Raw genomic sequence first — 15,249 nt, forward strand, 5'->3', positions numbered from 1 at the left:
AGTAAAGTGCTCAAGATGAGACGTTACCACAGTGACTGAAAAAAAAATCATTCCTTTGTAATACAGAAAATTAAACTGGAAGATGATACAAAGAATAAAGAAGTGCTTTTACTTATTCCCATCAATCTTTCCCCAAGGGAAACTGATACACGAATGCTATTTGGAAACTACTTGTATTTGTTTCAGTAGATGCTCTGTTAGTATTTGTAAAGTGTACTAGAAAAAAGCTGGTACCAGCTACAGTCCATTGGCTGGTCATTACCTCCTTGGAGGTAACCTCTGCGTATCTTAGTTAACCCTGTTTTCAAATGAGCACTAGAAAGAAAACTCTGTCATCAGTTCTTGGAAAGGACAGAAAGGTCCAACAGCCTTTGCCCTCCAGAAAACACACTGTTGCCCCAGAATGTCAAGATAAGTTTTTGAGTACCTTCAGGTGGTCTTTTTAACTGAGACTTTCGATAAAACAGCATGTAGGCACTCTCTTTACCCTGAAATTGTTTCTCAATATCCTTCTCCTTGATTGGTTGAACTTTTGAATCATTCAGATCAAACCAATGGCAACCAGAACCAGCAGCACTGTCCCTTAGCCTTGCAGGACTTTTTTCTGATTTCCACAGGACATCATTCTTCTGAGGAGGGCTCTGGAGATCCCGGTCTTGAGAATTAGATTTAAATGGGAGTTTGTGTTGCTCCTTCAGACCAACCTTATTTTCATCAGGACTAAACTCGAAGATCTGAGGATGATTCTGCAAATACTAAGAGGAAAGCAAAGATACGATGAAAAAGATATCCAGTTTTAAATATAGCTGCCAGCATTAGTTACTGGTTCGTCCTCAAACTCATACACAAACCTCATCCCCTCAAACTTGCTTTTATGACGCTTCCTCATGGATTTCCTCAGTTTACACAGAAAAATGTAATTTTCCTACCACTATATATCTGCCTGATCGTTTATATACTGTTGCTGGCTTCATTTCTCATGTAACTTCTATAACACAAGAAATGGCAAAATAATTGTTTTTAACATACACGCACCACTAAGAATTAAATCAGACTAACTTCTGAATTTCAAGGGTTGCTTGAGACACTGGAGTCCTTTTAAAACATTTCTTGTAAGTGTATACTCTGTCCCTGGAAAGTCAGTACACAGTGATGCTCTATAAGCAATCACAAAGCTTCTGCCTTATCAGACACACAGAGTACTATCCCATCTAGTTTAGCCATATAACATTGGTATCTTCCATGTTTTGGTCTCTGTGGGATTGCTCCCTTCCGTATTTACCAAGTAGGGATCTTGGGCTGAAATCTGGTCTGCTGTAGCATCGCAAGAACTTAAAATGTATTTGCTTGGTTTCACCCAACTTTATCTACTCTGTTCTCTGCTTTCATTTTAGAAGCACGTACATATGTCAAACAAGCTTGGTGTCCAAATTACACAAAATAAAATTGTAGCTCCAGAGATGAGGGGGTGGGTTGGACACCAAAGATCCTACAACTCTCCCACAAGACTACAAAATACACCCAACTCCCTCAAAAACAAACAAACAAAAAAAACCCACTCCAACAAAAGAAAAATAACTCCCCAAAATCTGAATTTCAATAATAAAAAATTCATACTACAAAAATTCATACTTCAGAAAGTGTAAACCAATTTACAGTTATTTCAATAAGGCAAGTCCTGCACTGATCATACACTCAGGACTTCTGGAAAGTCAGCTTTAGCAATGTTTACAATAACACTCAAATTTTGAAATGGTTAATACTGGATTGCTCTCAACTTGCTCCAATCACTGTCCTGTCAAAGTCAGAAAAGTATCTACCTCTGCAGAAGACTCACATTCAGATATCACAACTACTTTTAAATAATTATTACGAAAATAGCATTGTTAGTTCTACTCAAACACAGTCAAACATGGGTCTTCCATGTATCTATAAAACAAACACTAAAGTATTTTCCATAAAGCATTAGAAAATACAGTCACCAACTTGACAAACAAGATTTTACTGGAACTGTTAATTTTATGGACAAGTCCTAATCAACCTAAAAGCAGCATACATTCTCAAAGGCTCATTTTTGTTATGACTGTGAATAGATAATGTAGCTCTTCTTTAATTCTCATCAGTGTTTTTATGTTCACATGGTAGTAGTGTTGTTGTAGCTTCACTCAGAATCATAGAATGGTAGGGGTTGGAAGGGACCTTTAGAGATCACCTAGTCCAACCCCCCTGCAGAAGCAGGTTCACCTAGATCAGGTTGCATAGGAACATGTCCAGGCGGGTCTTGAAGACCTCCAAGGAAGGAGACTCCACACTCCCTCTGGGCAGCCTGTGCCAGGGCTCTGTCACTCTCACGGTGAAATAGTTTTTCCTTATGTTTAAGTGGAACTTTTTGTGTTCCAACTTCATCCCATTACCCACTCACAGACACAAATGAAAGCAGGTTCAGCAGGTAAGGTTAATTTTTTTATAGGCTAGCCATATAGATGAAAAAGGATACAAGCTTTCAGACAGATAATTCCTTAAAAATCTACTCTGTGTTCTCAAGTCTACTAATTTATCTTACAAACAGATCTTACACTTGTTCCATCTTGCTAGTCCAAGGGCCGGTATTTTGTCAATTACTATCCTATAGACTACTTAATAGGAATGTAAACTTAAAGTTATCTTAACAGGTAAAAATACAAAGTAACATTACCTTTCGTAATGCTCCATACTGTTTTCGGTATTTCTTATTCCAGGACACTCCGTTTCTCTCCAATAGTTTTTGCCCTAACTGATCCACAGGAATTTGTTTAGCCTCTTCCTACAAAGAAATTAAAAATTAGGAAAAGGAAGGCTATAGAAGTCAAGGGATCAAGACAAAGAAGACAATTCTGAAGTACTTAAATCTTTCCTATTTTTAGTAGCCAATGTAACACCACGTTTTGCAACAGCTTAGGTAAGCAACTTTTAAATACTCAAAAAAGACTGTTTTCAAGAGCCACTACAAATATTGAAGTTTGGTTAAGTTTTATCTGTTACACTACGGTCAGCAGAGTTCTGTACACTTAAACCTGACAACTCTTGCATACACTAATCCCTTCTTATACATTCCCTCATATCAAAATCAAAGCAATAAACTCCTTATACACTATACCTCTGATAAAATCTTTTTCAACACTGTCAATGGATTTTCTATTTCTTTGCCATTTTCAGTATCTCTTAAAACCTTATCTTCAATCAGTCTATCCACTTCTTCCTGTATAAGAAAAATAAGAGACTCACAAATACTGTTTTTTCACACATAACTAGCAGTTTTCAATTATAGTCTGTACTAACATTAGCATGTACAGTTTAGAAGTGTGAAGGAAGTTCTCTTAAGTTGCCTCCTTCACCTGCTATGGATTGTGTATTATCATACAGAATATCCATTCTCAGTTGTTTGGGGTTTTTCTTAACAGAAAAGGCATTGACATTATTTAAAAACATCCAGACAGAGTCATCCACTAAAATGACTGTGCAAGTCACTGCAGCAAAACATTTATTCATTTGAGAAAGAAAATGTGAGTCCAATAAAATGAAATAGTTCAGCAGACTGGATGGCTAAAATTTGCTGCAGAATCTTGACAGAGATCTCATACTGTGGGAAACTAGCCTTCTTGATGATGTGAGAGCTCAAAAGCCTCACTAAAATATTCATTAGTTTGGAAGTATATTTCATCCACTAGCTCAATACTTTTCTGAGAAATGTGATATGTCAAGCAAAGAAGAAAAAAACCTTTAGGACTTACTTGTAATTGCCAGTTTCCTAATTCATCCACATCTCTGATATAAACATGATAGTGTCCTCCATAGCAGCCACCTTTATGTATAATAACAGAGAAGAGCTCATACAGGTACTCTGAATCATCCATTTCAGTCTTTAAAAAAAAACCCACAAAAACAGAACAAAACAATAATAACAACAATAATGATTCTATGAATTCTATGATTCTATGAATAAGATATATCCATAAGTCTTTCACACAACGACTATTTTACACCATCAGCCTAACTTCAAATACTTCACAGTACACTTTTGCACATGCAGAGATTGAAATGGCTTTTCAGAGTTGGGCAACACAAGTATAGACTGACACAAAGTATGGACCAAGACACAGGCTTATTAAGTAACTTTTTAAGCACGATTCTGAACAATATTAGAAATTCAAAATTTAAAAGTGAAATATTTATGCAAATAACAGAAGAGATCAACCTGCTGTTCATAATCAGGCTTGATTTGCTTAAAAGACTAGAGAAAAAACAAGCAACACGTATATATACAAACCAGATAAAAAAGGCTTCCTGAAATGCAAACACTGGGAAATTCCCAAGCTTGCAACGTGTCAATTACAAAAATATATTTTTCTGTAACCGTGCCTCTACTATGTACACTTTTATACATATTAAGGATCAAAAATTGCCATCACGAAATGGCATAGCTCAGTTTATAACCAAAAGATATGTATATGAATGCAAAGACAGAGTCCTAGGAAAAATGAACAAACTAGAGGCACATAAACATTTACAGTTACGTTTACATGTGACCTTATCAGATGATGACAATATAAAAACAAATTTAATAACTATGTCCAGGTTATAATCTTCCTTTCAAACGCAGGTTATATTAAGCTCTAGGCAATTATTATACTATTTCCCCTTGTATAGCTACAAGATATTTCCCAGTCAGTTAGCAAGTGGTCTTTTGGAAACAAATTGGAATTACAAAAACTTGAAATTAAGGACAGAGAAGAACCCTACCAAGTTGCTCAAAATGAAAAATGAAAGATAACTTGAGATATTTGTTATGTGCAAGAGTACACACCTGCTCACAAAAAGGCCTCAGATTTATCTGGATAGGGAATGTAAAGCAGCTTATTTCCTTGTACCGTTCACACTTCTCAAAGTCAAAGTTAAATCTCAGGAGAGAAATGGTGAGAAAGGGTGGCAACTTGCGTAGTTTAGCAGACTGTAAAATGATTAAAAAAAATCCTGTAAGCAGTGAGTTACAACAGAACAGTGGTTCCACCTTGCTACAGTCATCTTTTATTTTCAAAGAAAGCTTTGTTACAACCAGGCAGACATGACAAGTATTTTAATTTTTAAAATATCTTCCTTAATTCTCAATTTTGGACAACTAGACATCCCAAAAGCAATCAAGATCTTTCCCCTCTGTTAAGTCCATCACCTTCCCTGAACAGTGACCATCAGTCCCATACTTTATCTTCCTACAGAAAACAAAGGACGATGTTGCTGAAACTCCAGTCAGTACTTATATTTCCATAGCCCACATGTTCTTTGTGAGAGCATTTTCTTGAATTTTATACTAAGTAACTGCTTCAAACCTCTGGGTTTGTGCTTATTCATGGTCAGACTACACAGTATACTCTCAACAACTCTGCTTTTGGCCTCTTGAAGAGCACCTTTCAGCACCAGTGCCAGACAAAGTCTGGAAGCCCAAAGAAAAATAATCAAACATTCAATTGCTGCAGTACAGCAGGTGCTGCAGAAGAGCAACACAACTTCATGATATCTTTGCCATTCACAGAATCCCAGAATGGCAGGCATTGGAAGGGACCTCTAGAGATCACACCACCTGCTAAAGCAGGTTCACCTTGATCAGGCTGCACAGAAATGTGTCTGAGTGGTTTTGGAAGACTCCAGAGAAGGAGACTCTACAAGTAAGTAGTCTGTGCCAGGGCTCCCTCACCTGAACAACAAAAAAGTTTCTCCTCATGTTCCAGCGGAACTTTCTATGTTCCAGATTATCCCTTGTCCTGTCAGTGGCCATCACAGAAAACAGACTGACCCCATCCTCTCAACACTTGTTCTTTAGGTATTTATCAGCATTGATAGGGTCCCTTCTCAGACTTCTCCAGACTAAACAGGTTGTGGGATCTGGGGCTTTCTCTGTCAGGGAGATGTGTCAGTCCCCTCATCATCTTGGTGGCCCTACACTGGACACCCTCCAAATGTTCCCTGTCTCTCTTGAACTGGGGAGTGCAGGACCCTAGATGTAGCCTAGGGACTCCAGGGCAGAGAAGAGGGGAAGGAGAACCTCCTTTGACATGTTGGCCACACTCTTAATGCCCCCCAGGATGCCATTGGCCTTCCTGGCCATGAGAGCACATTGCTGGCTCATGTTTAGTTTGTTATCAATTAGAACTCCCAGGTCCTTCTCTGGGAGCTGCTCTCCAGCAGGTCATCCCCAGTTTGTACTGGTGCAGGTAGTTGTTCCTTTCCAGGTGCAGGACTCTGCCCTTGCCCTTGTTGAACCTCATGAGGTTCCTCTCTGTCCAACTCTTAAGCTAGTCAAGATATCACTGAATGGCAGCACACAGCCTTCCCAGATGTACAGTGAGGCACTCAGCATCTACCACAAGTGCAGAAGCCACTCCAAGAAGAAAGCTACGAATGAAGCTCAAACTACAAACATAGCCTACACGCTTGGCTGTCCTGCAAGAAAAAGACCTCAGTTGAGGATAGGGCTATTAATCTTTTGGTCTCTTCTGATCATCTCCTCTCAACACAGAATTTGTACATCACCTGAGTTTTATTACTATGACCCTTGAGGAGTTTTCCTGTATTCTGGGGTTGTGTGACTCCAAGTATAGGTCAGGACTTGCATAGGCACAGTGTTTTCAGAATCAATCTTATCTGTAACATAACTACCTCCAATGGGTACAAATCATTCAGAAAAAGATGCCACACCCACATGTATCTTCTAGTCTGCTGCTGAGTGACTGTTGGTCTGCCTCTGACTGCAACAGAAATGGTCTAAAAAACACCACCAGCATAGAACACAGGGGAATCTTGCTTAAGATCTGACAGGCTGCTTGAAGAAAAGAGCATTGACTAAGATCTATGGGATACAGTAAATGAACATGCTGCTGTGTCTGAGTAGCATGCATTAGGTATAACTAGGAAGACCCTACAGACAGTCACAGACCAAACAAGCAATGGTTAAAGTCACTCTCATTTATATAGGAAAGGACCTTCAAGGCAGAAAAGCCAATATAATTCATTTTGGCAAGGAAGAATATCGATCAAGATGGGAGAACTTGGTCTGTGAGCACATCAGAAACCTTGGTATAAAGCAAAATCAACCATCTTATGTCACCTCTGAATGTTAGTGTGTATTCAATGGACACATCCCTGAGCCTTTCCAACCTCTTCATCCAGCTCTGTTTGCAGAGCCATAACACAGCCTCCTAGGTTTAAGAAAATCCCTGAAATAGGTATTCCATTTACATTAGTTGTGAAGACTATGGTGCAGAACTTAGTGGCTGAAAAGATTTTGCATGCTTTTCTAAGTTTAGAGTGATAATCAGACTGTGGAATTAAAATCTCATAAAGTTCTGAAGCATGAGATTCTTCAGTCACTAATTTCTCTAGAAATCACGACAAAAGGGGAGGGGAAAATAATAATCAGAGTACTGAAGGAATGGAGGAATGTCATGGGCCATCTTGTCTTTGAAACAAGTCAGGTGTGGGCAGGTGTTTGCATTGTTAGATAACTGCCTCCCTAATGCTACCGCCTCCAAGCATAGCCCCTCTCTCTCAGGGTTTTCCATTCACATGGTACGCTCCAGCTATGTGACTTCTTACCCAGTATTGAAATTCTCACTATCTTCTTCCATGCTTAAGTACATTTGAGAGATAAGCAACTGTAATCTCACAATCCCATGACCTCAGTAAACTTTATTTCAATCAATCCCTTATAACCAAGCAATGTGAGGCACTGACAAATGTTCCTGAACCCACGAGTCACTGATTAACTGCCCCTGTCCTCAGATTATCCACTCCCTTCCATGTTAAGGGTGCCGCAACGTCTAGTTTGCACTCATCCTGTCGCAGAAAAGACTCACTGCAAGAGGCCAAAGGGCTTTGCTGGTGTGAAGACAGCAGAATACATCAGTGTGCCAATAGTTGGCTGTTTGATGTTAGGAAAAATAGTGGGAATAATAAGAAAAAAGAGCAAATTCTTATTAGAAAAAAAACTTACAACATGAAAGATTAGTGCAGAATAAAATCAAACACTACTGTGCATCACTCTGAAAAAAACGCAATTTAAAGACCTAAAACTCTTGTAAAGCTCTCACTGGACTGTTCTTCCCTGGCCCCAGTTAAGAGGACAGATGACAAGATGCATAAAAAGTCTTAAATTACTGTGTTGAGAAAGCCAGTTTAAACTGTCCTAAACCAATGGATGGTGAGAAGTTGCCAGCACAAGGATGCTGTAAGGCTGCACTGGCACACAGAGAGTAGCCAGTGTCATCAGCCATACCATCACTTAGCAAAACACTTGATGTCACACAGCTCCTCTAGAGGACACAGATGTCCACAGGTGTCAAGTATCCAAAGTTTTCTCAAGAAGCTCAGAGGTGAAGGCAGGGAACCAGGCCAGACAAGGGTGTACTCCAGACTGGATGTCCCTGAGTTCCTACAGACTGCTCTGAAGAAACATCATAGGCTTAATGTCAAGACTTGTCAGTCAAACACTGAGGAATTCCTATGAATCAGCACAGGAAAGGGTCACCACGTTTGGCTTTACAAGTCACTTAAAAAAAACCCCAAACGCTTCAAAACTGACAGTCCTCACCCACACCTGAGCACAGATCAAAGCAGTGAATCGTTCACTGGATGATTATGACAAAGCAGTACAACTCAAAAGATAAAGCCACCAATTACCTTCAAAAGCACCTTCAAGCTACAGTCTGAAGGAGACTTTCACAGTCCTTCACAGTCTACGCTCTGAACATAGGAGTATGACACAGCGGCTTTGCTGTGCCTGGATTTTTGTCCTCCTCCTGCCTGGCCTGTCAGACGGAGGCAAACTGATTGTTGGTGGTGCACATGGTTGGAAGCCACTGGCTTAGCATGCAGCAAGTGGTTGAGATGCTTATCCACGAAATAGTGGTGCTTATGCCAGAAGTAAGCAGATGAGAATGACACAAGCTTATGTGGTGAAAGATTACCCAGCTACTCACACACTAGATGGATGATTTCTTGCATGAATAAATTCTTACTCACTTAAAGGCTGCAGCCCAAAAGAACATATTGAAAATACTAACTAAGGCTTTCATTTATGACTGCATCAGAGAAATAACACAATACCTGGATCAACAGATCCCATTTCTCTATGCAGAGTGATGAGTTTTTTACTGTTTTTCTATCTCATTTGGGTTCTCCATGAGAAAAATTCTATGGTCTCATGGATATGTTTATTTTCCCTTTATCCTTTACCTTGCTTTTTAGCCTATCCTTCAAAATTCCCAATGCCAGGGGCAGCAGAGGTGTGTGGATGATGCAATACTCTCAAAAATATACGCCAACCTCATCACCACTGGCCATATTAGAGACTGCAAACATATTCAAATCAAGGAATGAGCGTCATGAGCTTTTCTTGACATAGTTGTTGATGTTTAAAAGACAGCTCAGATTTTGGCATCTTCTTATATGCCATCTCATTAAAGATACTGAATTTTTTTCCAGAGTTAAGAGGACAGACACAGCAATGTAAGCAAAGCTCTTAACTGTTAGCAAATTGAATAATGAGAAGCCCGGATGCATTACCTTTGAAGCTTCGACAAGTTTATTGCAGCCTCCACATCGATACAAGTTCTCATTTTCAAAGTACTCTTCTTCTACATACATGTTCCACAGGGCCTCCTCCAAGCCAGATACATCTTTTACCGTCATTGTTAGGTCTAAGAAATCTTCCTACGCAGAAGTACAAGAAGAAAATAAGGTATTAAGTTGTGTTGTAGTGGTATAAGGAGGTAAGTGGTAGTAAGTTCATATACGTTAGAAAAGTACTCATCCCATCCACCAGAGTAGATAGGAGTGTTCATTTTGCTTTCATTGCTGATGAGGAAAAACATCCCCACACATCCACAGAAGATAAATTAATTTAAAAAAGCCCAAACCTTTATTTAAATTACTAAGAGTGTAAAAGACTGTAAAGATATATCTTATTGTTGTTAACTCACTATTCAGCTCTCTGCTAACTACATCTACTACAGGTAACACTTGCCAGACCAGAAAATGGAATAACACTTGTTTTTTTACCTCCGACTCACAGCCTAATGTAAGTGGTTTTGAAAACTCCAGACAGACTTAACAACAAAGTCATACATAATTTTCTTATGTTTTCAAGTCTGCAGTGCTCTAATCAACACACGTTACGCTCAAAGGGCCACCAGCAATACTCAAGAAAGATGTCATTGTTTTCAGAGCTTAAAAAAAACCAACAAAAACCATTTAAAGTATCTTCAACAGACTGACCAAAAACCTATCCCGAAAAATCCTCTGACTTTACCTGTCTCTCACTGATATTCTTGCACTCTTTACAAACAATCTGGTTCACAACAATCCCATGGTACAATCGGTTAATAAGGTCATGACCTGAAGTCCCCACAAGGGAAGTTTCCAAAGCACTGAACAGAATCCGATTTAACTCCTGCACATCATGCTGCCTCATTTCCTGAGTGAAATAAAAACAAACAAACTTGCAAAAATAAAATATTGTCATCTGCTTTTCTTATTGCTTAAAACCAATATATATTTAGTGTGAAGAAAAATGCCTCAATGACTACCCATATGTTCACAATCTTGAGTAGGAAATTACTACCTTCATTATTATTTGTCATTCTTAATTTAGTTATGCTCTCTACATAGCCACAAGTCCATAAACTATAACCCACATAAAACATCTCTGCTTGTATATTTAGACTAAAGTCTAAGATGAGTTACACAGTTCAATTTAGGCAAGAATCTAATTACTTAAAGACAAGAGCCCTAATTACTGTTGGAAAAAGGTTCCTGTAAAAGCAAATGAAAAGCTACTGAAGTTGTATCTAACACAACGATTTTCTTCTGTTGCTTGCTGTGAGTAATTGGCACATACTTCATGTGCAGATGTAATAGTATAAAACAACATGTGGCTCAATTCAATGCTATCTCCACACCTTGAAGTATTTTAAGATATTTCTTAAATGTCAGACTTCAAACTAAAAAGGTCTTCACCATTCAGGAAAAAGATTATCAATGCTGGTGTCACTGACAATGATTTGTACCTCATGGCTGTTCCACCCAAAGCTCTCAGTAAGGTCTGTTGTAGATGCAGCCTGCTGGTCCAAGAGCAGAAGCTGAGCAAATAATCGCTGAAGTTGTAGTGGAATTATTCGAACCTAAAAATAGAAACCAAAATATACCCAAATAGATCAGAAAGAGTCCTCAAATAGATCATTAAAAAAAAAATTACTACAAAACTTGTAGTAAACCACCACTGTCTATGGCTTTCATAACTCAAATTACTCAGTTCACACCAACACATCAGTCAGACTTGGTTCCCTAAAATCTACATTGCCTCTCCTTGCTCAGCAAATACAGTCATGGAACATGTTTTGTAGTAAAGAACTGTTTAAAGTATTGATTAAAATTAGGCCATCACCATAGTAAAAAAGAACAACTTCCTGTGACATTTTTCATTATGCTAAACCCAAAGAACTCAGCTACAAGACATCACGATGTACAGATTTACCCCATGCTATTCCTCCCTTGGTAATTTGGTGGTGGTATGAAATGAGATGCAAAGGAAAATGTGTAATGACAAGCTTGATTAGCTTTTACTTACAAAGAAAAACAATCCAAACAATCAGTTGTGTCACTTCAACTCGAGAACTAAAGAAGGAAATTCTCTAATCAACTTTAGTAAGCACTTCTTAAATAAAGACTGAATTCCCTTCTCGTGCTATTTTGTGCGTCTGTAGGCTGTTAAACTTTCAGGAAGCCTCAATATCATGATCTAGGCTACACACAGTCATTTTTTTCTGGTGACAGATAAGTCACAGTACTGTAGCTTCCGTTACAGAAGAGACCAACCTGAAAAAGGACTGCACAGACTTTGGAATTATTCCTGATTCCCTTCAAAACAAAATGACCTCTACTACAATTTTCAGCAGAAACAGGCTTAGTATCTTACTTTTGAATTAAAAGCTTACTGGAAACTTATTGCTGCGTGAAAAAAAACGGTGGGAAAAAGTATCGGCCAACCAAGCTGTCTTTCACTACCAAAGTTAGGCTTTCCCTCATTCATGAGAAGTTTCATGTGAACAGAAAGAATATCTTTCTGAACTTAGTGGTGACTAATGACCAAAAAAAACTGTAAATACCTTTGCCTCTGGTTTACTGATATCACCCAGCGTCCCAAGCTCTTCAGGTCCTAGAGAAAACAGCGCCTCTGTAATTGTAACCAAAAAATATGCCTTTAAAAAAAAAACCCGCAAACAATTTCCCCTATTCAAAGATTTATTCTGTTTTCACTTAAAAGCTTTAAGATGCTTTTCTTTTTGGCAAATGAAAACATTAAACAACATTTCTGAACATCAGTCATCCTTGCAACTGGTTCAAGGAATAACAATAAACCAGAAGCATGAAGGTGTTTAGATGTCAAAAAACTGTTTTTTCAGGAATCGTGGCAGTCATGCTAAAAAAAAAATGAATGACATTTTATAGACAGCAACAACCTCTCATTACAAAATGTAACTGTTTACAGATAATAAAAGGTAATGTTTACAGAATCCCTGAATGGTGGGGGTTGGAAGGGAACTTCAGAGTTCATACAGTCCAACCCCTTGATAAAGCAGATTGATCTCCATCAGGAGCCACAGAAATGTGTCCAAGTGGGTTTGAAAACCTCCAGAGGAGACTGCACACTCTCCCTGGGCAGCCTGCCCCAGGGTCCTCGCACCTAAATAACAAAAAAAGTTTTTCCTTGTGTTCCAATGCAATTTCCTGTGTTGCAGCTTGCATCTGTTACCCCTCATTCTGTCACTGGCCACCACAGAAAAAAGACTGGCCCCATCCTCTCGACATCTGCCCTTTAGATATTTCTAGGTGTTGATGAGGTCCCCTCAGCCTTCTCTTCTCCAGGCTGAACAGCCCCAGGTCCTGCAGCCTTTCTCTGTCAGAGAGATGTCTCAGTCCCCTCATCATCTTGGTACCCTTGCACTGGACTCTCTCCCCGAGTTCCCTGTCTCCTTTGAACTGGGTAGCCCATAACTGGTTGCAGTATCTCCAGTCACGGCACAATAATTACATTTTGCATAGAAGCAACAATGCTAATTTTACAGACCAACGTCTCTCAGCATTCTGTAACAATTTATTTGAAGTAAACTGTTCCAGAAAATAATCTATTTGTGATTTTCTTAAATAATAAGAAATGCAAATCACTGTAAAATATCAATTACAGTATTATTTCAAGAACATTTTTAACACATTACCTCTAAATTCAGGTGTGAAAAGCAAAGTCTGTAGAAGGGAATTGAGGTAGCAGGTCCCACCCTGATTTTTGATACCACTTAGGTTGGTGAAATCCCTGGGAGCTGGAGGTTCAGGATTTGATTTCTTCCCTTTTCCACAATGATTGTTTGAAATAAAGGAAAAATTGTCTTCAAATAGGTCTCCAAACATTGTCAATGCAAAACAATCCTTTAAAAAAAACAGAAATTCTATTTACTATAAAATAAAGTAATTGAATCCACCCACCTCTAATCCTCCAAGAATAAACTTTCAGCCTTAACTGAAGAATTTTTATACTGTTTCCATCTTATTCTGTTCTTTCTAAAATTGAAAGGCAGATCCATACAGTGCATTATTGTAACAAAAAAGAGTGAATTAAAATTATTTCTGTTATCACAGGTCTGTTATGACCTTCAACTAGAATTAAATACCTCACATTTCTATTTTGCATTCGCAAAAACATGCAAAGCAAAATAAACAGGTCCTTCTAAACATCTGTCATTAAGTGCTCAAGTTGCCCAGTTTTCTGAAAGAAAAGTAAAGCCTCTCAAGTTCTGCAAAGTTCCTGCACTTTCTCTCAATAAATCCATGTGCATAAGTAATCTCCCTCTGGTATTAGCCAGTTCAAATGGGAAGAGTGTAATAAGTAGGAAAAAATACAGAGATATATTATCTTTGCTTCCAGATATTTGAGCCAGAAACTCAATGACAACTAATTCTTCTCATGGAAATTGTTTCAGTACTTTTTGGAAGCCTCGTGACCTCACCAGGACTTCCAAAGCCATCTCCCTCTTCTTTTATACCTGTCATGCCATCATTTCATTCAGTATGCTTCGCTCAAGACATCTCTTCCAGACCTTCCACAGACATATCCTTTCCTAAAACTGAACCTGCTCCCTATCTTCAATTATCTTACCTTCCTCCTCTTCAAACTTCTCCATTACCTGTTTCTGCAACCTGAGGACCACTATGTTCACCATGTGCACAAACCATGGACTTCTGTAGCTAAATAATAATGCTCTGCATCATTCCTCTTATGTACAACTCATGAGCACTACATTCCTTTTTTTTTTTTTAAGTGATGTTTCTTATTACCCCATGATGTCGCTCCTATATGTTCACTTCAAATCCCACCATTATATAGGCACTTTACAGGAATACATGTGCATATACATAAACCTGCGATCACCTGTGCCCTACGCTACACTTCTTTGGACTTGCCTACGACTAATACTATCTGCTATTACGCTAATAGGCAGCTGAATGAAACAAAGACTTTAAAGCTTCACTGATGGTGCTTGCCTTTAGTGCAATATATCAGTCGATTTCACATGAAAAATTAAACATCTCAGCATTCACTGTTTATTTCTGACAGTTTAAGACATGCAGAGCACAGGCAATAGTGAAAATACAAAGAAATTCCCTCTCATTCCCCTTTGTGACAGTTCGCTTCTGTTTCCCATCTTTTAGCAAATTATTCAATCAAGTAAGAACTTTCTTCTGTGCAAGCTTAATTTCTTCAAGAGCTTTCAGTGACAAACTTTGTTAAATGCCTTCTGAACAGCTGAATGTAGTTAATTCATCCAACTGATAGTGTATCAGACATGTCTCAAAACTTCTTTATAAAAGAATATTACATTAAGCCCATATTATTCCTTCCCACAATAGAGGAGTTTTAAGGCAAAGGGCTTTTGCTCACAGTAGCTAATCATAAATCATTGCAGCATTTGCCTCTGCTTGTTTTATAATGCTTCCTCAGCATTTCATACAATACATATCCCCTTATAACTCATCCCCTCCCTCTCTGAAAAATAAAATAACACAACTGGAGATATTTCTTAATGAATATACACAGGAAATAAATCATTTTGATCTCTTTGCACTAGGTTTTTCTCCTTTGAATGCAGCTCTTATACCTTTACCACC

The 15,249-nt window shown here is 38.5% G+C and overlaps 1 protein-coding gene across 8 annotated transcripts in view; it reads right to left on the reverse strand.

The window, feature by feature from the left end:
* USP40 (ubiquitin specific peptidase 40) overlaps positions 1 to 15,249 on the reverse strand; it is a 40,057-nt gene that overhangs the window by 23,709 nt on the left and 1,099 nt on the right. For 6 of the 8 annotated variants that reach the window (XM_062002172.1, XM_062002170.1, XM_062002166.1 and 3 more), the window contains 10 exons: positions 13,305 to 13,512; positions 12,195 to 12,262; positions 11,097 to 11,210; positions 10,340 to 10,504; positions 9,595 to 9,741; positions 4,844 to 4,987; positions 3,771 to 3,899; positions 3,137 to 3,238; positions 2,696 to 2,803; positions 428 to 755 (listed from right to left, as the gene is read on the reverse strand). In XM_062002172.1, coding sequence (XP_061858156.1) covers positions 428 to 755; positions 2,696 to 2,803; positions 3,137 to 3,238; positions 3,771 to 3,899; positions 4,844 to 4,987; positions 9,595 to 9,741; positions 10,340 to 10,504; positions 11,097 to 11,210; positions 12,195 to 12,262; positions 13,305 to 13,494 — 1,495 coding nt within the window. In that variant the 5' untranslated portion in view covers positions 13,495 to 13,512. Of the gene's footprint in view, positions 1 to 427; positions 756 to 2,695; positions 2,804 to 3,136; positions 3,239 to 3,770; positions 3,900 to 4,843; positions 4,988 to 9,594; positions 9,742 to 10,339; positions 10,505 to 11,096; positions 11,211 to 12,194; positions 12,263 to 13,304; positions 13,513 to 15,249 lie in introns of those variants that run through there. The other 2 variants (XM_062002167.1, XM_062002171.1) reach the window with 2 other exon arrangements.

Source organism: Colius striatus, chromosome 9 (assembly GCF_028858725.1).
Source record: "Colius striatus isolate bColStr4 chromosome 9, bColStr4.1.hap1, whole genome shotgun sequence".
Classification (NCBI taxonomy): domain Eukaryota; kingdom Metazoa; phylum Chordata; class Aves; order Coliiformes; family Coliidae; genus Colius; species Colius striatus.